General features: G+C 32.2%; 1 protein-coding gene across 1 annotated transcript in view; it reads right to left on the reverse strand.

Annotated features, from left to right (window-relative positions):
• LOC135127052 (lysine-specific demethylase 3A) overlaps positions 1 to 25,078 on the reverse strand; it is a 290,069-nt gene that overhangs the window by 83,079 nt on the left and 181,912 nt on the right. Inside the window, exons 5-6 of the mRNA XM_064053353.1 lie at positions 21,521 to 21,605; positions 14,271 to 14,362 (exon numbers count right to left, since the gene is read on the reverse strand). Coding sequence (XP_063909423.1) covers positions 14,271 to 14,362; positions 21,521 to 21,605 — 177 coding nt within the window. The remainder of the gene's footprint in view (positions 1 to 14,270; positions 14,363 to 21,520; positions 21,606 to 25,078) is intronic.

Genomic DNA, 25,078 nt, shown 5'->3' on the forward strand with positions numbered 1-25,078 from the left:
GTCCGTCTCGTTATTGCCAATAAAATTTTATAGGGTAGAATGAAATTTCCAAAACTATACAAAAATTTGAGATAATTTTCAGATGTCCCGTTATTTTGTTTTGGTAAAATTTTAAAAAATCCAGCAAAGAATTTCAAAAAATGCCTGGAGGGCTCTAATATTTTATTTTCAGAAGAACTGAAAGATCTTTTAAAGGATCCTGGTGTTTTATATTTGGAAAATTAAAAACAAATTGTTGGCACCCGGTAAAAATTTGTAAGAATCCGCAAGATTCCTGAGAGCTTCTAAAATAAGGAAAAAAATTTGGGAGACGGCGATATTTTGTCTTTGAAAGAAATTGGAAGAATCTTAGAGCCTCTGACGTTTGATTTTTAGAAAAACTTGAAAAAAGCTTTAGAGGTCCCGGTGTTTAGTTTTGTAAAACATCTTGTAGGCCCTCGGTGTTTTATTTTTAGAAAAAGTTTAAAGAATCGTGGAGGTCTTTTGTCTTTGGAATAATTTTAAGATCTTGGGGGCATCTGGTGTTTTATTTTTGAAACAATTCAAAAGAATCTATATAGACCCCGGTATTTTGTTTTTCAAAAATTCGTTTATCCTCTCGCAAAAAATTAATATTTAATAAATCCTCTCCAAAATATTGATGACGTCATCACAAAATTTTGTAAAGCAAAAACTTACTTGAAACTAACGCATAGCAAGGTTCTTTATTTTTACTTTAACATTACATAAATAACAAAATAGACAATTTTAGAAAACCCTGTTAAAGCTTATATAGACAATTAATGTAATGCTCTGATTTCAGCAATTTAAAAATATTTCAGAACTTCGAGCGATTGACCCCGTTACAGCACAAACAGCCGTAGTCGCTTCGACCATAAAACCCATTATCACCTCTGAACCGCAAATTGTATTGATTTGTCAAACTGGATTTATGGCTACATTGCCAAATTGAGTAAGACATTGCGGTTGTTTGCAAGGTCAACTAAATACAAAATTCCGCAAGTTTCTTTGTTTACAAGCTTGGAAAACACAAAATAGATTCGACATATTTTACAGTTTTGTCAATCACCGTTGTAGAAGTTTGTAAGTCAAAGACCCCAAGAAATTTTTATTTTACGTCAATGGTTGATTATAACATAATTAAAATATATATCATAAGCTCGACTTGGCAAACCCATGGCTGTGTAAGTGCGCCTTTAACGGTCGTAAATCTAGTACGAGAGGTTTATAATGGCCACAGAAAATTTATGAACATTGTGTGCAGTGAATATTATCTTACTTCGTTATGAAAACTGCAATTATAAAACTTGATTTTGCGAAATTTACTTGTAATAAACCTCTGTATGTTAAACTGACTTCGATTCAAACTCTGTGTGTTTTTGTTTACATTTGGTCTGGCGCGGAGGGCGAGGAAATTGGGTGAACGGTCAAATAAAGCGTAGCTTGTAGAAACGTTGTTCGAATGGTGCTATTATATCGAAATCAGACGACCTTAGGCACCATGTATGTCACCTGAAGTTCTTGAAATGACAAAGGTTGCCAGTGACAGTGTTACGTGATATTGTGCAGTCACAAGAACACTATTAAACATAAAGTGCAATGTCAATATTAGCTAATATTAAAGATTCCAAGCTTACTTGACAAGAAGGTGAAGGTTGTACCCAAAAATTCAAGAGAATTAGCAAACGATAATTGCCTAAATAAGGCTCCAAAGAACAAATATTTGGCAATAAAGGTAAGTCTGTAGCCATAGAAATAAACAAATTTTCAATCATTTGCCAGAGGATATTTTTAAACTTCACATTTTGTTAGTAATGATTAAATATAGACCAAAAAAGCACCCTTTGCTTTGCAGAGCCAAAAAGCAATTACACCAAGTGCAATGACACGTATTGCGTGTACAAAATTTGCACCATATAATTGAGGTTGAGTGTCGAAACCACATACACGGATACCACCCTCCACGGAAATTAAGAACCACTGTACTTCTTATTATTAGTCACCCGAAATTTCTTTTTGGTCCGGTCGGCGACCTGTCTTTGTCCGGTCTCGAACCGTTACACCTGTCCGAGGAGACTGCTCGGAGGGTGGTTCTCTACCTGTTAACTCATGCCTTTTGGGGTGTTGTGTGTTTACCTGTGAGCGGCCTTGGCCCACAATGTCGGCTTTCCTGCCATTATTAAAATTAACGCACGTTAATATTCAGAGCGAAATTGTCAGCTCGATTGCTCGACGTCCCATCATAAATTATTTATGGCTTTTTGCCAAAATAAATGCTTTCCACTTGGCTTTCATTAATATTCATTTGCATTTTGTGGTTGTTTCGAATACAGTTACTACGATAAATTTCCAGCGCTCGACAAACATATTTGGGAAATGAGTAGGAGTTTGCATAATTAATACATCGTTTGACCTTAAAAGGGTGGCTAAAAAAAACAAGAGATTTGTGAAAAATATGAGGCTCGTAATCGCAATTGACGTCACGGCGGAGGTGCCAAATGGATATTTCGCATTGTGTTTTTAGGTAAACTGGTCCCAGGTCGAGTGGGTGGTCCACTGGCGTAGATTAATCGCTACATTATACTCGAAAACGGTCGTTATTAGCGAAAGTCAAAATAAATAAAAATAAAAAATATAATGATGTAATGAAGTACCGTTACGGCAGTCACTGCTGACGTTAATGAAAATAAACATTCCTGCTGCGGAACATCTGAAGTGGGTAATTATTTAAAAGTAAAACTACACATCATCTCCTTACTCGTCTCGGTAATTATCACAACGTTTCAGTCGCTAAGGAAAGACATTCAAATAGAAAACTCTCTTATCATTAAATAATTATCAAGGTACTTTAGAACCAGTAATTAAGCAGAAACACGACTCAGTCTTTCTCGAAAAACCAGTAATTATTAAACTCACCAACAAACTCTTTTTATGCAGCTCCTCGTATATTGCACGGAAATCTACTATTAAAAACGTCCATATTAAATGAACTGGGATTCTGAATTATTAAGCAGCACTTGTGTTTACATTCATTGATCGTCAAGTCAGGTGGGTCCATTCATTGAATAGGTAGATCGTCGTTAAAATCCAAGTGGCTTCCTAACGACCTCATGTGATCAATAAATGGATTTCTTGGCACCAGAAGCAATCGCTTAGTCATAAATATTTTAGACGCGCTATTTTCCTCAAAGTACCCGTTTGAAATAACACTAGCGCGTAAATTTTGAACTCACTTAACTAAATCATCGTTAAACGTTGCGTGAACGTTTAAAGTTTATTCATAGCAGACGATGCCACTATTTTCGTTTCTCGCACGGAAGACAAAGAATAGATAAACTGATGATCATTTATTTAATTTATATTGCAGTTAATTGCTAGTGCCAAATTTAAGTATTGTTTTGATTTAAATCATAGCTTCTAAGTTGGATAGACTATTGTATAGCGAAAAGTCAGATTTTGGCAGTGCCATTTTCATGATCACCGTACTTGCTTGCGGTGGATCATTGAACCGTAAAGTACACACGTGAGCATTTGTTGTGATGAAATAAACACTTAAGGACATTTGACATATTGGTTATTAGGTTATTTATTTAGTACATGCATAAAATTTAGTCAGATTAGTAGTTTTTGCTGGATAGTCGACGTTATATTTTGATGGTTAACATGTTTTAATTTTATATGCTTATATTTTATGTATATGTACGTACGCAACAAATGAATAAATCATATTTTCATTTGAATACATTTTTAATAATGTCATTGCGTGGTAAAATATATGGTGAATAATATATTTTAATTTCTCTCATTTCACATAAAAAAATAAAAAATTGTAGCACAGAGGCAATACCTGTATATGGATGGCTGTATACTTCTAGATCTGAAATAGTGAACATTGAAATAATGATTTTCATTGATTTAGCTAGAAAATATTACACACAGTTGAGGCATTTAGTAAAAATTTACACGCTAATCTGCCTTTTAGTAACTGGTAACAGGGTCAAGAAAAAGATCAAAATATCGTGATCATTTTCGTACTCTCAAGTATACAGTGAAACACGAAAAACTTCATAGTTTTTAATTGAATTATAAATCAAACTAAATTAAAAAATAGTAAATTAAATTATTCTTGTCATTCAGAATATGGTAGACGGTTTTTGTGTTAAGCAATACAATGAATTTCTTCTTTCACAATTTTTTGAGACATTCTGTATAAATAGTTCTAAAAAATCTGGAGACACTTTTAAATCACAAATAAAGCAAGGCCTTCCGTCAAAAAATCTTATCACAAGGTTATCCTTCGGTACAAATTTGGTCGAAAGTTATTTCGACAGAACTTCCCTCGCCCTTGAATGCGGCCCAACAAATCTCGCTGCTTTGATTTTTTTTTTGTGATTTTTGTTTTCTAATAATCTCTATAAAGTATTTCATCGAAAAATCGAAATATCCAGAAATTGTACAATCGAAAAATTTTAACATCGGGATCCCGATAAATGTAGAAATAAAATTTTAAAAACGGCAAAATTAAGAAATTGAAAATTAGAAAAACTGCAAAATTGAAAAACTGAAAATTTAAAGATTGAGCAATAGAAACGTCAAAAAAAATTGAAAAATGGAGCACATGAAAAATTAAAAACCGATAAATCGAAAAGTTCAAAAATCAAAAAATTCAAAAATCGAAAATTCAAAAATCGAAAAATGAAGAAATCGAGAAATTGAAACATGAAAAGAGCGAGAAATAGAATTAGTCAACTCTGATAAATCGAAACATGGAAAAATTGATCAATCGAAATATGGAAAAATTGAAAAAATTAAAAATCAAACATTTTTGAAATCAAAAAATTGAAAAACCGAAAAATCTAAAACTGAGAAATCGAAAAATAGAGATATTGAAAAATTCCAAAACTGAAATATCGAAAAATTGATGAGTCGGTAAATCGAAAAATCGAAAAAAATTTTAAAACTCCAAATCTGCAAAATTGAAAAGTCGAAGAGTTGAAAAATTCAGTAAACAAAACGTCGAAAAATCAAAAAAATTAGAAAAATGTAAAAAATGGAAGATTTAAAATTTCAAAAATTGAGAAACAAAAACCTGAAAAATTGAAGGACCAAAAAAATTAAAAATCCAGGAATCGAGAAATGGAAAATTCAAAAAACTGAAAAAGTTGAAGAATTGAGAAATCAAAAAATCTAAAACCGTGAAATCGAAAATTCAAAGCTCGAGAAATAGAAACATGAAAAAACTGAAAAATATACAATTTAAAAAATTCAAAAATTAAAATATCGAAAAATACAAGAATCGAAAAATTGAAAAATGGAGAAATCGAAACATCCTAAAAACTGAGTGTCGAAAAATCGGAAAAGCGAAACGTCGAAAACTGGAAAAACGAAAAATCGAAAAGCCAAAAAGTCGAAAAATCAAAAAACGGAGAAATCGAGAAATTGAAACATGGAAAAATTGATAAATAAAAATTAAAAAATTGAAAAAACGAAAAATCAAACATGCTTAAAATCAAAAAACTGAAAACTGAAAAATCTAAAACCGAGAAATCGAAAGTTTGAGAAATCGAAAAATCGAAAAATTGAAAAATAGAAATTTTAAAACTGTAAATCGAAAAATTGGTAAGTCGGTAAATCGAAAAATCGAAAAAAAAATTGAGAAACTCCCAAACCTGCAAAACTGAGAAGTCGAAGAGTTGAAAAATCGAGAAATCAAAAAGTCGAAAAGTCAAAAAAATTAGAAAAATTGAAAAAATGGAAGATTTAAAAATTTGAAAAATTGAGAAAGCAAAAACCCGAAAAATTAAAAAATGGAAAAATGGAAGAACCAAAAAAATTAAATATCCAGGAATCGTGAAATGGACAATTCAAAAAATTGAAAAACTCGAAGAATTGAGAAATCGAAAAATCGAAATTCCATTAATCGAGAAATCGAAAAATCGAAAATTTAGGAACAAATTGAAAAACTACGGGAAATCGAGACAGTAAAATTCCAGAAATCGTAAAATAGGAAATTCACAAAAATGGAAAATCGGTAAGTCGAAGAATCGAGTAACGGAAAAATCAAAAATTTGGAAAGGTCAAAAATTGAAAAATTGAGGAATCGAATAATTTAAAGATTGAAAAATTGAAGAATCGAAAAATCGTTAAACTGAGAAAACGAAAAATTGAAAAACCGATAAATCTAAAACCGAGAAGTCGAAAATTCGAAAGCTCGAAAAATAGAAATATGAAAAAACTGAAAAATTCAAAATTGAAAAATTAAAATATCGAAAAATGGAAGAACCGAAAAATTTAAAAATGTAGAAATCGAGACATAAAAAAAGAGTAAAAAAAATCTAAAATAAAAACAAATCGAAAAGAGAAATCGAAAAATTGAAAAATTGAACAAAAATTGAAAAATCGAGAAATCAAAAAATTTAGAAAAAATCGAATAAGTATTTAAAAATTTGAAAAACTGAGAAAACCAAAAGCTGAAGAATTAAAAAACTGAAAAAATCGAAAACTTAAGAACTCGAAAAATCGAAAATCCATTGATCGAGAAATCGAAAAATCGAAAATTTAGAAATGTCAAATATTGAAAAATTCCAGAAATCGTGAAATGGGACATCCAAAAAAAAATGGAAAATCGAAAAGTCGAAGAGTCGAAGAATCGAGTCATGGAAAAATCAAAAATTTAGAAAGGCCAAAAATTGAATAATTTAAAGATCGAAAAATTGAAAAATCGAAAAATTGTTAAACGGAAATATCGGGAAATTGGAACCCAAAAAAAATGAAAAACCGAAAAATCTAAAACCGAGTCGAAAATTCGAAAGTTCGAGAAATCGAAATATCAAAAAAATTAAAAATATAAAATTTATAAAATTGAAAAATGGAGAAATCGAAATAAAGTCAAAACATCTAAAATAAAAACAAATCAAAAAGAGAAATTGAAAAATTGAAAAATAGAAATATGTATCAAAGAATTTCAAAACTGAAATAGTGAATAATCGAAAATAATTGAAAAACTGCAAATTGGAAAAATTGAGAAATCGAAAAGTTGAAAAATCGAGAAACAAAAAGTCGAAAATTAAAAAAATTTAGAAAAATCGAATATTTAAAAATTTGAAAAAGTGAGAAAACAAAAACCTAAAAAATTATAAAATCGGAAAACTCAAAAATCCTAAAACCGAAATATCGAAAAATTAATAAATCGAAAGTTGAAGAATCGAGAAATTGAAAAATTTAAAAGCCGAAAAATCGAAAATTTGAAAAATTAAGAAAACCAAAAATTGTTCTACAATTCAGATTTTTCCCCAAAAATCTCAATGTCTAGGATAATAATTCAAATAAGCTTCATAAACCACAAGTTCAAGATTATGTTAGTGTTTAACATTTAAATAACATTTATTCGACACAAATTGTAAGATGACTTCATCAATTCCTCGAGGGGGGCATAAACGGATAAATTTTGATTAACGATTTACCATGTTCCGTTAACTTTAAAAAGTTTCCAAGATTTCAAAGCATTCGATTTTACAATTTCAAAGTTAAATTGTAGAATGTTATAAATTTTTTATTTTTTTCATAAACCACAAGTGGAGGAATACGTTATTTTATAAAATTTAAATAATATTTGCTATTGTAAATTTGCAGATGACGCAATTTCATTGTTGATGGGGATGATCAGTCAAATTCTGGTTAGTGTTTTACCATCTCCAGATACAGATAAAATGTTCCAACAATCGATCCGATAGTTTTGGATACTATCTGTATAATTAAAATCGACACCGACGACAGACAGACAGACAGACAGACGGGCGGAACAGGAGACCTATTTTTTTCGTATTATGGGTGGTCATGAGACGTCGAGAAAATACTCAATGCAATACTTTCTTATATGCTCGGGAGGTAAAAAGACAAAATTAAAAAAATATTTGTATCCATATATAATGATGTTGTAAACGTTTTTAATGAAATGGAATACTAATAAAACTTTACAACCTGAAAGTTAAAGAGCTTAAGACCATAGTCCGTAAAACAATTGGTTGAAGCTTGATAAACGGTGAACAGGGGCGGATTTGGGCTATTCTACAACGAATTTAATTGAGGTGTCTGTAGGGGTCGCGTACAGTAATAGAATATTAGCTTGTTTGTGTTTGCAGACCGCTGTGAAGCCCGATTTCAACATCATGAAATTAATTTGTCTCGGTATTTAGCCGAGTGAATCTCTGACGACCGGCTATCTTTCTAAATACAACCCTGAAATTTCCGCAGATTTCTATTTCTATTGTGCCATAAAATTTTATTAGTGCACAAAAATGTTAATTACTTACAGAGCACCTAAGTAAAAGATGGAAATGAAGAATCTAGAGTGAATTGAGTCGACTAATCTAGACGACAGAAAAACTTGTCACAGTCTATTAAAATAAAAAACTTATAAACTTGGCTCTTCTGTATCATAATTAATTAGTTTCTATTATAACAAAAAAGAAGCAAAAATGTTGCATCTTTTTGCTCCACCGCCTCCGTCCTTTCGCAACGCCTTATTGTTTTTCAGCAATTAAAATAATTCGGCGAAAGTCGCTCTCAAAACCGTGTAATTTCAAGGAAAATCAACTAAAACAATTTATCATAAACAAACTTTTCATTAATAAAAAGAATAACATAGAGTGCAACCTTGAACGTTTTAATCCGTGGAATTCGCTCAAGTATTTATGAGCCGCCAAAAACACCGCAATCATCATTCATAACCAGTGGCGTAACCAGCAGCAGGAAGCTTTGAACCCAATCTATTGCACAAAAATAATTTAAATGGCTTTTTAATGACTGAAAAGTCGCAGCATTTACGACTCATTACACAGAGAAATCTTACGTAAAGAAAATCAATAAAATTTAATCGGACGCCACAAACACAATAGCTTTTCCGAGCGATTCCATTTATTTCTGTGTTGTTCTCGCTTCCAACAACTTGTAAAAATGTATTTGTTGCATAAACGCAAAAAGCTCTCAAGAATGGTGTCACAGTATTACTAATTGAAATATGAAACCCCTATTGCGAAGCCACATTGTTATTTTCCAGTGTATCGTAATTCGGTCGCATGGATTTGATCCGACTGTAACAATGCTTAATGGAGGTTTTATTGTCGGCCAGTGGAGCCAGCAGGGAACGGAGGCTTTGTTTACAGTTATGGTAAGAGAACAAATTTAAGTAAAAACACCAGATGAAAGGAACCAATACCATTAGTTATCCAGGGTCCTGAAGTTAACAATTTTGAGAAACTTCTAATAACAAAAATAAGATAGCAGACGATTAAGTATATTGTAGACGCAAAACAAAATAGAAAACATAAAGACAAAAGAAATAAGAGAAGCTATTAAAGAAGTAAATCGCCTATTAGAGAATGAAATACAGAAATAGACTGAACAAATCAAGAAGGCACAACTCAGTGCTGGCGTCATCAAAATAGATGTCGCTAAATTACTGTTTCTAAACGATGACGTAATCAAGTTGGCTTGTTGTAAACAGAACTTTACTATTAGATTAGATATCTGTGCTTACCACGAAAAGCTACTTTGACCCAAAAAGTTCTAAACAACACATATAGAAGACACAATTCAGTGCTGTCGTCATCAAAATAGATGTCGCTAAATTAGTGTTTCCAAACGATGACGTAACCAAGTTGGCTTGTTATAAACAGAACTTTACTACTACGAAAAGCTACTTTGACCCAAAAAGTTCTAAACGATGGTTCAGGAGTGTAAAAATGCAAAAATATTTGGAGTTTATTTATGTTGTGGTCTTTCCATACAAAAAAAATTGTTTGTTTCGACAGAACTTTTGTAATTTTTGTTTTCTGATAACCATCGATAGATTATTTGGCTTGAATTTTTCAATTCTGCAATTTTTCATTTTTTTGTTTCTTCAGTTTTACGATTTGCAATTTTTCGAGTTTTCAAGTTCAAATTTTTCAATTTTCCAATCTTCCAATGTTAAATTTTTAAAATTTGCGATTTTTGCTTTAAAATTTCTCCAGTTTTCAATTTTTAATTTTTCATATTTTCGATTCTTTAATTTTTCGTTTCTTTAAATTTTCGATATCCAGTTTTTCGTTTCGGTTTTTCATTTTCTTTATTTCTACAACTTTTCGATTTTCTTAATTTGTCATTTCTTCGATTTGCAATTTTTCAATTTTTTTTTGTTTCTTCAGTTTTACGATGTGTATCTAACCCTTCGAGTTTCATTTTTAAATTTTTCAGTTTTCAGTTGATTTTCCAACTTTTGGATGTTTCAATTTTTAGATTTTGCAATTTTTCGATTTACAATTTCCCGATTAGGTTTCTTATTTTCTTTATTTTTTGTTTTCCGGTTTTTCAATGTGCAGATTTAATTTTTTTTTTAGTGTCAAATTTTTTAATTTTTGAATTTTTCCTTGCTTCAATTTTTGATTTGCAATTTTTCTAGTTTTCATTTTAAATATTTAATAATATATACCTAATTATAATTTTTTAAATTTCAGCTTTTCAATTTAACGACTTTGGAATTTTTCCGTTTTTCAATTATTGGATTTTAATTTTTTCATTTATTCGATTTTTCAATTTCTCCGTTTATTATTTTTCAGTTTCTCGATAAATATGTATTTAATTTTCAATTTTCAAATTATCATTCTTTTTCAATATTACAGTTTTCAAACAATTTTCAGGAATCCATAATTTGTTAATTCTTCAATTTTTTTTTGTTTCTTCAGTTTTTCGATTTGCAATTTTTCGTGTTTTCAAGTTCAAATTTTTTAGTTTCTGAATCTTCCAACTTTTGAATTTTTAAATTTCCCAATTTTTTGCTTAAAATTTTTCCAGTTTTCAATTTTTAATTTTTCAAATTTTCAATTCTTTAATTTTTCATTTCTTTAAATTTTCTATTTACAATTTTTCGTTTCGGTTTCTCATTTTGTTTATTATTACAATTTTTTGAGTTTTCAATGTTCCGATTTTATAATTTTTTGTTTTTTCAGTTTCGATTTTTTCAATTTTTCGTTTATTCGATTTGCAAGTTTTCAGTTTTTCACTTTTGTTTGTTTCTTCAATTTCACGATGTGTAACTCTTCGAGTTTTGTTTTTACATTTTGCAATTTTTCGATTTGCACTTTCAGGAGTTTCCAAGTGTTAATTTTTCAGTTTTTCCATTTACAATTTTCCGATTAGGATCCTTATTTTCTTTATTTTTTGTTTTTCGGTTTTTCAATGTTTAGATTTTATAATATTTCGTGTTTCATTGTGAAATTTTTTAATTTTTCAGTTTTTTTTTTCTGTTTTTCAATTGAGTATTCGGTTATAAGACTTTTTCATTTATTGGATTTTTCAGTTTCTCGATATTATCTAATTTTTCAATTTTCCAGTCTTTCAATATTACATTTTTTCAAATTTACAATCTTAACAATTTTATAATTTTTCGATTCTACAATTTTTGGATTTTCCTATTTTTCAATTCGATTCGATTCGTTTTTCTTTCCAATTTTTCGATTACATAATTAATTTTTCGATTTTTAAGTTTCTCGATTTTTTATTTTTCAATATTTCAATTTTTCGTTCTTTCAGTTGTTCGATTTGAAATTTTTCGATTTAGCAATTTGTCGTCTTTTCAGTTTTTGGGTTTTTTTATTGTTTTCTGAATTTTTAGTGTTTCCATTTTCCTTTTTGAACCAAAAAATGGGAAAATTGCAAAAATTACAAAAATTACAAAACTGAAAAATCAAAAATTAAAAAACAAAAGTGTGTAAAATGAAAACTTTGAAAAACCTAATTACTGGAAATCAAGAACTTGAAAAATTGAAGAAACGAAAAATGAAAAAACGAAAAATTAAAAATCGAGAAACTAAAAATCGAAAAATGAAAAATTGCACTACCCAAAAATTACAGAATTGAAAAATTTTTAATCGAAAAATTGAAAAAATGAAAAACTGAAAGATCATAAAAAGAAAATAAAATCGGAAAATCGGATAATTGGGAAATCCAGAAATTGCAAAATTGAAAAATCGAGGAATTGAAAATTTCAAAAATTATGATATAAAAAAAGAAAATGAATGAACCTTAAAACACAACATAAAATTGAGAAACTGACAAATCTAAAAATAAAAAATTGTAATACCGATAAATTACAAAATTGAAAAATTTCAAATCGAAAAATTCAAGAAACGAAAAATTCAAAAATTTGGAATTCAGGAAATTGAAATATTGAAAAAATTCAAGTTGAAAAAACGAAAAATTATATATAAAGTCGAGAAAATGAATTTTAAAACATCGAGAAAAAGAAAAATAAAAATTAAGAACGTGAAAAATTGAAGAAACGAAAAATTAAAAATCGAGATAGTGAAAAATCGAAGAATTACAGAATTGAAAAATTGAAGAAACGAAAAATTGAAAAAATGAAAGATTGTAAAATGGAATCAGATAATTGCGAAATCCAGAAATTGCAAAATCGAAAAAAATTAAAAATTAAAAAATCGAGGAACTGAAAATTTGAAAAATTGTGATATAAAATCGAAAAAATGAGTTTTAAAACATCAGGAAAATGAAAAATAAAAGCCAAGAGCGTGAAAAATTGATGAAACGAAAAAATTAAAAATCAAAAAAATTGTAAAATCCAAGAAAAAAGAAAAACGAAACATTGTGAAGTAAAAAAAATTTATTTTGCGAATTTTAATTTACTATAAGCCTTATAACATAAAGATATGTAATGTCAAAGTAAATGTATAGAAGCATGCTACGCGTTTGTTTCCAGTGAGTTTTTCCGTAACAAAATTTTGTTTTTTAATTTTTGCAAGGACACGTATATCAATTTGGATGGAGACAGTAAAATACTAGGTAATAATAACAGTACTTTATTCCAAAATTTTCGGGAAAATGGAGTGAGTCGTTCTTGATTTTACTCCATACAATATATTACCTCATTTATTAATTTTTTTGAGTCACCCTGTATAAATAATCTCAATATCTATGAGTCTTTTGATAAACCACAATTATAGAAAAAATAGAAGAGATGACGTCATTTTGATTACCATAACCTTAAAACGTTTGCAAGATTTCATATTTTTATACAATTTTGATTTTTTTTCCAAAAATCCATGTCTAGGGTGAAAACTCAACACAGATTCATGCACCACAAGTGCAGGAGAATCTTATTTTATCAAAATAAAAAAAATACGATTGTAAATTTTGGAGAAATTCGGACAGATGAGACGGTATACAGATAGACGCAAACGGGAGACCTATTTTTTTGTTCTCTAGGGGTCATGAAACTTCGAGAAAACAGAAAAGTATCAGTCGTCTAATGGATTCGATTACAATTCTTTCTTAACTTACCCCCAGGAAGTAAAAAGTGTTCTTTACACAAAAAGACAAAGATTGTAAGAAAGGTGTTCGTCGTTACTAATTGAAATTTGAAACCCTTATTGAAGCGACAGTCTTATTTTCCATCGTAATTCCGTCGAATGAACTTGATTCGACAGTAACAATGCTTAATGGAGGTTTTATTGTTTAGCGCCAAAACAAGGCGAAGGTTTTGTTGACAATTATGGTACGAGAACAAATTAAAGTAAAAAAGACCAGATGAGATGGGTTTTACTCTCGACAAAAAAAGGTAATCAGGTCACAACAACATCATGAAAAGACTTGCGTGTAAAAGATGACGATAGTGTAACAAATATCAAAAGTTATTCCAGGATCTTGGAGATCATAAAGTTGACCCAAAGACATAACATAGTGCTTTGAGAAACTTCAAATAACGAAAATAATATAAGTAGTAAGTTTTTGCACTGTGTGTCAAGATCCACAGAAATGTAAGACATTTTAAAAGAATCGTAAACACAAAAAATATCGTACGGTAAAATGTCAATAATTATATATGTACACACAACACATTTACAGGTTGCAAAATCCACACGCAACATATTTTTTCCGAGTCATTCCATTAATTCTGCGCTCTTTTAGCAGGCCACTAATTTGCGAAAAAAGTATTCGTTGCACAAAAACAAAAAGCTTGTAAGAAAGGTGTTACGCCGTTACTAATTGAAACATGAAACCCCGCTGGGAAGCCACATTGTTACTTTCCAGTGCATCATAATTCTGTTGTGCGGATCCGATCCGACAATAACAATGGTTAATGGAGGTTTTATTGTCGGCGGGCAGCGCCAAAACAAAAAGTCTCTTTCATCATTACTCCCTGCCAGGGGTTTGTTTACGTTTATGCCGGGGTGCTCGGGTGGGGTGGTTTGGGGTGCGTGTTTTCATATACTCACCGGCTGCTGCTGATGCTGTGTCTGTAGCACGGCTGATCGCGACCTCCGGGGGGTGATGCCCACGTTCTCCCCGCGCATGATCGACTCCACCACTGCAAACAAACACACAAAATAACCAATTAGATCGTGAAAGGCCCGGACTCCCGGACTTTCCTTCCACAATAGACCCGGTGGCGGCGATACAATAAATCCCCAACAACGAGATCGAATCAAAGGCAAAAATTGCGCTCCGCGTACACAACAAACACCGATTAAAATAACAACGTCGAAAGAAAGGACTTGAGTCGGATTTCCGACGAAAATCAATAGAAAGGAGGGACAAGGCACATACTTTATCGTTACCGAAGTTAATAAAAAGTTCCGGGGGAAAAGTTTACACTTGGCAAACTCATTTTAATGGTGTCAAACTTTGCGATCGAACACTGCTTCAAAGAGAATTACCGAAAAAATAATATTGGAGAAGTTCGCAAAGGTTGGCGGCCAGTAAATTTGTTATTAATTACTTTGTGAGTCGCAAAGCGGAGTTTTCCGACCCTCGAGCCACAGACATGACAAGGGCCAGGAGTCAAGGCTCTAATGGAATTCCGCACGATGTACAAAGTTATTCATATCGTAATTATTGCCGCTACGGTAAGTTTCTATTCAAAACAGTACAAACTTACGGATCGAAAACTCGTTACCTATTTAGCCCGATGTGGAACAACAAACGCACGTTTCGACTACGTGGCTCAAAAACACAACACTATAAATTTCAAACGAGAAATTGATATCTAGATGAATACCTAAACTTGTTTACTACGTGGAAACTAATTCCGAAAATTACATCACAGAACACTATATCTATACACAGTGGGTGGGTAATTATTGTAAAGCGTCTTGTCGTACGACCATTACGTAATGCGTTCATTGTATATCCACTTCGGCACTTGCAATAACATTTTATAGTCGTGGGAAATGATTCTATCTATATCCGTCGCGCAATGTACATGTACTTATCATCTAAATATAACGCATTAATTTCTCACACTTTCAATACTTTCCTCCACAAAACTGAGTTTTTAATGCGATCATCATTGCGTTTTATATCTAATTTGGACAGTTAGCTGAAAGTGAATCGCTCCGACGCGAGCATCAGGTGTCTTATCCGCAAAAATTCACTCTCTGATCATTACACAAGTTTCCCCTTGAAAACGGAGTATTTATTTCAGCAGAACATCATTTTTTAAGTTTCCCATTTACGGATTGCGTAAATCGCTGGACTCCAAGACTCTTTCAAATTATTTCCAAAACTAGACACATGGAGTCCTCGAGAGTCTTTCTAGTTACTTCAAAAACAAAACAAGGGATCTTTGAAATACTTTCAAACTACTTCAAAACCAAAACAATAGGGGTCCCCAAAATTTTCTCAAACTTTTTCAAGAATCAAAATCAAACAGGACTCTCTGAAATTCTTACCAACTACTTCAAAAACCAGACACAACAGGTTCCCGAGATTCTTTCAAACTACTTCAAAAGAGGTCCCGGAAATTCTTTCAAATTACTTAAAAAACGGGACTAGAGATCCTCAAGATTCCCGAAATTCTTTCAAACTACTTTATATTAGCTATAGTGTAAACGGTACCTATAGAAGCAGAATACGTGTATCTATCCGAAGAGATAGATAAAATTCGAGTGGCATTCTACTTGAAGTAGTCATTCAAGCGGTATCCTTTTACTTTCTAGATATATGTAAAGATCACCTTATGAAAAATAAGCTCAGTATATTTTGCTACCAAGACAATATAAGACCCCAAGATCCTTTTAAATTACGCCATAAACCAGATGCATGGAATTCTAGAGATTCTTTCTAATTACTTCAAAAACAAGACAAGTGATCTCCGAAATTCTTTTAAACTAATTCAAAAACAAAACGGAAGTGGTCCCCCAAAATTCTTACAAACTACTTCAAATACCAGACACACAGGGTCCCCAAGATTCTCTTAAACTACTTCAAAACCAACATAAAAGGGCTCTTCGAAATTCTTTCAAACTATTTCAAAAACCAAACGCCATAGGTCCCCGACATTCTTTCAAACTACTTCAAAAACGAGACAAAATAGGTCTCTAAATTCTTTTATACTCCTTCTAAATGCACACACAAGGGGTCCCCGAGATTCTTTCAAACTACTTCAAAACCAAGACAAAAGGGAGTCCCCGAGATTCTTTCAAATTACTCCAAAACCAGACAAAAGGTGTTTCCATATTCATTAAAACTACTTCAAAACCAAAGCAAAGGTTTTCCTCGAGGTTCTTTCAAATTACTTGAAAAACAAGACAAGGGAGGCTCAGGATTTTTTTCAACTACTTCAAAACAAAAAGGCTTCCCGAGATTCCTTCAAACTAGTTCAAAACCAAAACAAAAGGAGTTCCAAAGATTCATCCAAACTACTTCAAAAACCAAACATAAGAGGTCCCTAACATTCTTTCAAACTATTTAAAAAACCAGACACATGGAGTCTCCGAGATTCTTTGGAACTACATACTTCAAAATAAATCAAAAAGGATTCCCGAGATTCTTTCAATATACTTCAAAATCAAAACAAAAGATGACCCCGAGATTCTTTCAAATTACTTCAAAAACAAGATAAAGGCTCCTCAAGATTATTTTCAACTACTTCAAAACAAAAAGGCTTCCCGTGATTCCTTCAAACTAGTTCAAAATCAAAACAAAAGGGGTTCCAGAGATTCATCCAAACTACTTCGAAAACCAAACATAAGAGGTCCCCGAGAGTCTTTCAAACTTCTTCAAAAACCAGACACATGGAGTCTCCGCGATTGTTTGAAGCTTGGTATTTCAAAACCAAAACAAAAGGGGTCTGCGAGATTCTTTCAGACTACTTCAAAAATCAGACACATGGAGTTCCCGAGATTCTTTCAAACTACTTCAAAATCAAATGAAAAGGGGTCTCCGAGATGTTTTTAAAACTACTTCAAAAACTAGACACGAGGGGTTCCCGAGATTCTTTCAAACTACTTCAAAACCAAAACAAAAGATGACCCCGAGATTCTTTCAAGTTACTTCAAAAACAAGACAAAGGCTCCTCAAGATTCTTGACAACTACTTCAAAACAAAAAGGCTTCCCGTGATTCCTTCAAACTAGTTCAAAACCAAAACAAAAGGGGTTCCAGAGATTCATCCAAACTACTTCGAAAACCAAACATAAGAGGTCCCCGAGATTCTTTCAAAGTACTTCAAAAACCAAACACATGAAGTCTCCGAGATTCTTTGAAGCTAGGTATTTCAAAAACAAATCAAAAGGGGTCCTCGAGATTCTTTCAAATTACTTCCAAAACCAGACACATGGATTCCCCGAGATTCTTTTATACTACTTCAAAAACCAGATAGAGTCTTCGAGATTCTTTGAAGCTAGGTATTTCAAAACCAAATCAAACGGGGTCTGTGAAAAATCAGACACTTGAAGTTCCCAAGATTCTTTCAAACTACTTCAAAACCAAAACAAAAGGGGACCCGGAGATTCTTTCAAATTACTTCAAAAACTACACAAGGACTCCTCAAGATTTTTTTAAACTAGTTCAAAACAAAACAAAAGGGTTTCCCGAGATTTGTTCAAACTACTAAAAAACAAACATCAGAGGTCCCCGAGATTCTTTCAAATTACTTCAACAACCAGACACATGGAATCCCCGAGATTCTTTCAAACTACTTCAAAACCAAATCAGAAGGGGTCTCTGAGATGCTTTCAAAATACTTCAAAAACCAGACACAAAAAATCCCCGAGATTCTTTCAAATTACTTCAAGAAATTTATCTACATTAAATAAATGAAACAACACAGCACAGTTCCCAAAGAACAGATTTATTTTTTTAAGTCATTATCAGTCACCGAAAAATAGTACGTAACAAAAAGCATCAGTAGTTTTCAAATTATAATGTGAACGTTGCGACTTAAAACTTTAATGATTTTTAAAAAATATTAAGATTGCTAGGGAAACTAATATTAATTAAGACTTCCATGAACTGAATTTTAAGAAACCAAAAAAATATTTTGCAGCTGCCAAGACGAGTGATTCAAAAAATTACTAAAAACATCTTAAAATAGCGTCAAATGTAACAACATCCAAATTATAACTGTCAAGATCACGACGACTTTACCCATTTCTCACGAGTGTTAGGAGCTTTTCGTTCGACTGCTCCTAAAATTTTGCCGTTTGTTATTTCGCAAAAGATCCACTAAGACTTTGAATAATGTGAAATACGAAACAAAACCCAAATTACAGAAAGCAATTCGTGTACAATATGAAATATCTTAAGTTGGGGGTTTCTTGCCAAGAACTGGTAAGACACAATTCGTCTGAGCTCGTAAAAAAGACGAATTTCTATCTTTGTCGGACTAGAGCTTTATTAGAGTACAGTTAAGAGTATATGTGTTCTGAAGCCAAATGTCAACACAGACAATCGTTCTACGAATTATCTACGCCCATTCTGAATACACTAACATAAATTAAACACCAGGAATTAGTCGAATTAATGACTTTCTGTGTCCAAAAATGTTTGTTGAAAGTGTTGACCTTCTGTCTGAATGCTTGCATAAAAGAAACAAAGGTTCTATGAATCAGACATTTTAGTTCATCGCTTCAGCAGTCCGTTTATCCATATTTAATCCAGTATGTTTCCCCTGAACAACTAAAACTAAGTACAACGATTGTTACAAAGACTAGTGGTTGTAGTTTTTTGCGTAAGCCACTTATACGAATTTGAAACTTTTAATTCGTGTTCAGCAACGAGTTTGTTATTTTGTATCTGGAAACTAGTTTGATAGAATTATCGTGGTTCGAACTCCTCGAACTTTCATGAGGCTTTACAAATTCTAGAGAGTTAGTAACACAGTTGGGTTGCTTGCTCAAAGGCGAAATTAAAGTTTTATTTTAATTATAATTTCCACTATACACTTGTAAGATAATCAATGGAAGTTCGACAAGTACTTAAAACAGTTAACTAGTTATAAAATTAACAACGCTGTTTAGTATAGTGGTATTTATTTATATACAAATCGCACCTTCATTTGATTTCTCGGCAAAATAATAAAAATTTAAAAGTACCCGGATTACTCAAAAGTAAACAATATAACTGCAAATGTGCTAACAAATAAAACGGCAACTAAAATTCCATGAAATTACTCAAGTGCTTACACATTTTACTCAATTTTAGTACTATGATTAACACTGTTTACATGTATTATATGTACGTGGAATAACTATTTGCCATGTATTTCAGAATTGATAAGATAAATAAAAAATTGATAGAGTTCCTGTGGGTGTATGGAACATTTTTAAACTTTAAACTGCATCATCGCAACAAATAAACTCTACCTACTACTGTCCAGTTGCAGCGGAACAATCGTTGGCTTGACGCAACATAATTGACCATGACCTCGTGTCTGTTTTAGTATAAAAATGGAACGAGCTCACTTAATTAAAATTTACTTAAATAAAGTGCTCACAGCCAAACGGATATAACGTTATTTTCGTGACGTTTTAATGAAGGGAAGAAATATATTAGAACCACCCATGTAAATAAATCTGGGTAAACGACTGTCTGTTAGCTAACCTTCAACTTTAAAACAGTGCGAGGCATGCATCATAATAAAATGAATATTTTGATAAAACGCGATGTAAACATTCCACCCACTCTTAATCTAAATAATTACTTTGCTAGAAAAGTGTAAAAAAGTATAATTCCGAGAAGTAGTTCGGTGCCACAAAGCCGTTGCCAAGAATTTCGACAAGCGTAAATATTGATACTTGCTCCGAGTCCGAACACAAATAATGAATAATTAAACAAACACTACGCTTATCACCTCCTATAATTACGGTTAGATTTACACATAACATGTTTGCGAAGTTCCGGGAGATAAGACACCTGCTAGAAATACCTTGGTGCAACGACACTGTAATATATTCGTCGAAAAATAGCCTTCAGCCGTTTTCTTTCTTCGCCACTGTTTGTACATCAACGGTTTCTTTTTATTTACAGAACGTATCCACGTATATGCTTGCACATGCGGAACAGCAGTTTTTGCTTTTTCTTGCATGTAAATAACATGTCTGCATATTTGAGTCATCACGCGAAAGCGCATTGTTCCTATTCGTTAAATTCCCGAAAAAGAAAGCAAACGTAAACATTCAACTAACACGAGAACACGGGAATTTTGTGGTGTTGCGGTTTAAGAGTAATTTTAAATCGCGATAACCCGAAAGCGTTTTACACTCATGCTTATGTCATCGGTGAAGTGAGAAATAGCAATGCACTCAGATAGGAACCTCGTGGTTCCCCGCGTACATCCTTGCATACAAAACTATTTATCACATTGCATTGTAGTAATACAATGACAAGCTAAAATGTCGAATAGATAGACTAAATGGTTATTTTTCGCGTTTTATGGGTGGTAATATTCCCAGAAGTGCCACCTTGACGCACATGTCAATAGAATTCTTGATCTAAAAATGTTGCAACGCTGCCAACATTGAGAGAAGTTCCCTGACACGTAACCGTTTATTTTTGACTTTGGCTAGATTAACGCCACTATAAATACTGATGTTATCTACCGAAGTTAATGTGCAATTTAAAAATAGACCGTTTAGATCTCAATTTTTATTGTGTGAACCGACTAAATTTGCATACTTCCAGCAGCGGCTAACACTGTTTTTAAAACTTCATCAAAAAGTGATTATTAATGTACGTCAGTTTGCAGCCCATCGCTGTCCCAAACACGTGTCGTTTTGAAATATTCACGTCGTTTAAAAAAAAAAAATCGTGCCTACTGGTCCCAATTAAAATCGTTAAAAGTATGTGTCCACGTCCAATTATCAGTAGCCCGTTATGAATGTGGGTGTTGATGGTATTTTCGTTATCTGTAGATAATCTTACGGTATGTTGCTCACTACCGGCTTCAGCGAAGACGCATAAATAAGCTCCGACCTGATTGCCTGAAGCAGGACGTCGCACTCCATATGAATAAATACCTACATTTTATGTCTGTCATGAATAATTCATATCGTAATTCAGTCGGTCGAAACAATGCGGCGTCATCCGACACGAGAAAGACAAAGATAACTTCTTATACATTTACATCGAAGGAAGACGTTTTTATTATTCAACGTTGCGTGATGGTGGTTCGCCACGCTCGAAACTGGGGCATTGCACTGTGAATTCGCGCTACGATTAAAAATGGCTACAAATAAACGACTTACCACCGTCGCCTATAAGACGCATCTGCACCAATGCGGGATCCTCGTTATGAGCCTCCAGCACAGTGTCGTCCGTTACAGTCAGGTCCTGAAAAACGAAGCAATTATGGTAATTTTGGATCATTTTGTTAATTGACCTAACGCTCGCGATACCGGTTAACGTTTGCCTCGCAAAAAACGCAAATACGAAACGATTCAACAAAGATCAGGCGCACTATTTTTGCATACTGATAAATTTTTTCAACCCAAAAGCGGCGAGTAAGGCCAGGGCCGTACAGGTAATTAGATCAACTGAGGTGTCTGCAAATGTGCGTGCTTATCTATATAGGTAACTGACTTTCAGCACGTGAAATTATTTTATCTCAACCTTCAGCTCTAACAATTATTTTCCTGAATACCACCCTGAAATTTACGCAAACATGAAAGCGTCACGCGTCATCTTTTTTTTCATCATTTCGATTGTTAAAAGTTAATTGTTTGAATTTAATAATTACTTAAATGACTTTAAAAACTCTCAACATACGTCAAACCCTGTGGACAGTTGCTTGTATAGCATTTAACAACACTGTGGTAGGTTGCTAAGGTTTTCTGTTTCCCCATTTTTTTAGGTTATAATGGGTTTCATTTAAAATTGCTGCCATCCAAGAAACCGCAACGATTACCACTCCTCATAAATTACTAACATCTACTTGCTGTATAACCCACAACCCACATATGTATTTCAAATGTACCTAGTTCCACTACTGGAACAAACAGAATCAAATCTAAATATAAATGTTTGAAAAGTTTTCAAAAATTCTTTTGCAATTACTTGCATAAATGATTATGATACTGACACTAACCAAAATTTGTCTAATCATCCTCACCAAAAATTTGAAGATGTTTTTTAGTAAACGCTATTTAAATTTCATAAAATAACATGCTCCTGTACTTATATTATATACTAATGTATTATTTATATGTTGACATAATGTGTCCTCTTTGAAATATTGATCGGAACATTCTCCAATTAGAAAACTTACTTATGCTGGATCAACGCATTCATATTTTTAAAGTAATTGTTTGACCGTTCACCCGATTACCCGGCACTCCGTGCCGGACCAAATATGAGAACGAATTAACTAAATGTGTTTCCGTAAGATAATGCTTTGAATCAAAGGCAGTCGTGGAGTGTAGGTGATTAAAGTATGACACATTAATGAATTCAAAAAAACAAGGTCCAATAATATTCAACCTAAAAAGATCTGAAGACTTTGGCTAATCTAGATCCTCTAAATTCCCGAAATAATGCAGGTGCACCAAATCCTCTACATCCTTTAAATCTTTTATAGATTTTAGATCCTTCATATCCTTAAGATCTTTCATATTCGTGAGATTCCTCTAATTTTTAATATCCTTGAAATTTTGTAGAGCCTTTTGATGCCCGGTTCTTTTTTAATATTCCTAGATACTTTATGTCCACTAAAGACCTTGGTTAATCAAGATACTTTAAGTCCTTTAGATCCTTTAATTCTTCTAGAATTTTGTATGATTTAAATACTTCATATCATTTAAATCTTGGAGATTCTCCACATCGTCTAAATATGTGACAGCCGTAATATCTTTCAAAAAGGACCCTTCACATTTTTTAGATCCCTGAGATCTTATTAGGCTCCCGTATAGCCTTTAAATCGTTTGATTTTTTACTTTCTTCGAATCCTTCTGGATCTTGTATGTCCTCTGAAAAGTTTAGCTAACCAAGATTCCTAGAATTGTTAGGTCCTTAAATTCTACAGATTTTTAGGTTTGTGAGGTTGTTAGGTTCACATCTTTCAAATCCCTGAGATACTGTATAACATGTAGTAGAAAACATGTCAACTTAGATTATTTAAAATGCGTTAGATTCTTTGGATCCTTCTAGATCCTATGTTATCTAGAGACTGGCTAATCTAGATCCTCTAAATTTCCGGGATAATACAGATATACCAAATCCTCTAGACCCTTTAAATCTTCTATAGATTTTAGATCCTTAATATCCTTAAAATCTTTTAAATCTGTGAGGTCTTTGACATCTTTTATATTCTTCAAATTCCTCACACTTTTTGGATCCTTGGGATTTTGTAGAGACTTTAGATCCCTGCCTTTTTTTATATAGTTCTAGATATTCTAGGTTCGCTAAAGACGTTGGTTAATCAAGGTCGTTTAAATACTCTAGAACTTTTAATCCTTATAGACTTTGATATTATTTAAATCCTTCATATCATTTAAATCTTGCAAATTCCTCACATCGTCTAAATATATGACCGCCGTAATATCTTTCAGAACCTCGTCACCCTTCATATCTTTTAGATCCCTGAGATCTTATTAGTTTTCTGTATAGCCTTTAGACCTTTGGATCCTTTACTTTCTTCAAATCCTTCTGAAAAGTTTAGTGAACCAAGATCTCTAGAATTGTTAGGTCCTTAAAATCTACAGATTTTTAGGTTTGTGAGGTTGTTAAATTCACATCTTTCAAATCCATGAGATACTGTATAACATGCAATATGCATAAGTATATTACAGATGTCAACCTAGATTTAAAATTATTTAAAACAGAAATGCGTTCGATTCTTTGGATCCTTCTAGATCCTCTGTTATCTGAAGACTAACTAATCTAGCTCCTCTAAATTTCCGGAATAATGCAGAATTCCTCCAGACCCTTTAAATCTGCTATAGATTTTGATCCTTCACATCCTTAAAATATTTTAAATTTGTGAGGTCTTTAACATGTTTTATATCCTTGAGATCCTCACATTTGTTGGATCCTTGAGATTTTGTAGAGCCTTTAGATCCCTGTTTATTTGTTCTGGATTTTCTAGATATTCTATGTTCGCTAAAGACTTTGGTTAATCAAAATCCTTTAAATACGCTAGATCCTTTAATTCTTCAAGAGTTTTGTATTATTTGTATCCTTCATATCATTTAAATCTTGGCGATTCTTTACACCGTCTAAATATATGACGGCCGTAATATCTTCCAGAACCTCGTCACTCTTCACATTGTCTAGATCCCTAAAATCTTATTAGTTTCCTGTATAACCTTTAGATCCTTTGGGTCCTTTACTTTCTTCGAATCCTTCTGGATCTCGTACGTCCTCTAAAAAGTTGAGTCAACCAAGATCCCTAGAATTGTTAGGTCCTTAAATTCTACAGATTCTGAGATTTGTGATTCGTTTCACATCTTTCAAATCCCTGAGATACTAAAGAACATGCAGTATGACATCTAAATCCTCTAAATTTTCAAAATAATACAGAGGCACTAAATCTTCTAGACTCTTTAAATCTTCTAGAGATTTTAGATCCTTGATATCATTGAAATCTTTTAAATCCCTGAGGTCTTTTTCATCTTTTATATTCTTGAGATTCCTCAGATTTCTGTGGACCCTTGACATTTTGTAGAGCCTTTATATCCCTGTTTTTTGGATATCTCTAGATATTCTATGTTTAAAGGCTTTGGTTAATTAAAATCCTCTAGATCTTCTAATTCTTCTAGACTTTGGTATTATTTAAATCCTTCATACCAAATCTTGGAGATTCTTCACAT

The sequence above is a fragment of the Zophobas morio genome, unplaced genomic scaffold (genome assembly GCF_036711695.1).
Source record: "Zophobas morio isolate AGI-343-1 ecotype UQ-CSIRO unplaced genomic scaffold, CSIRO_AGI_Zmor_V1 ptg000011l, whole genome shotgun sequence".
Taxonomy (NCBI): Eukaryota; Metazoa; Arthropoda; class Insecta; order Coleoptera; family Tenebrionidae; genus Zophobas; species Zophobas morio.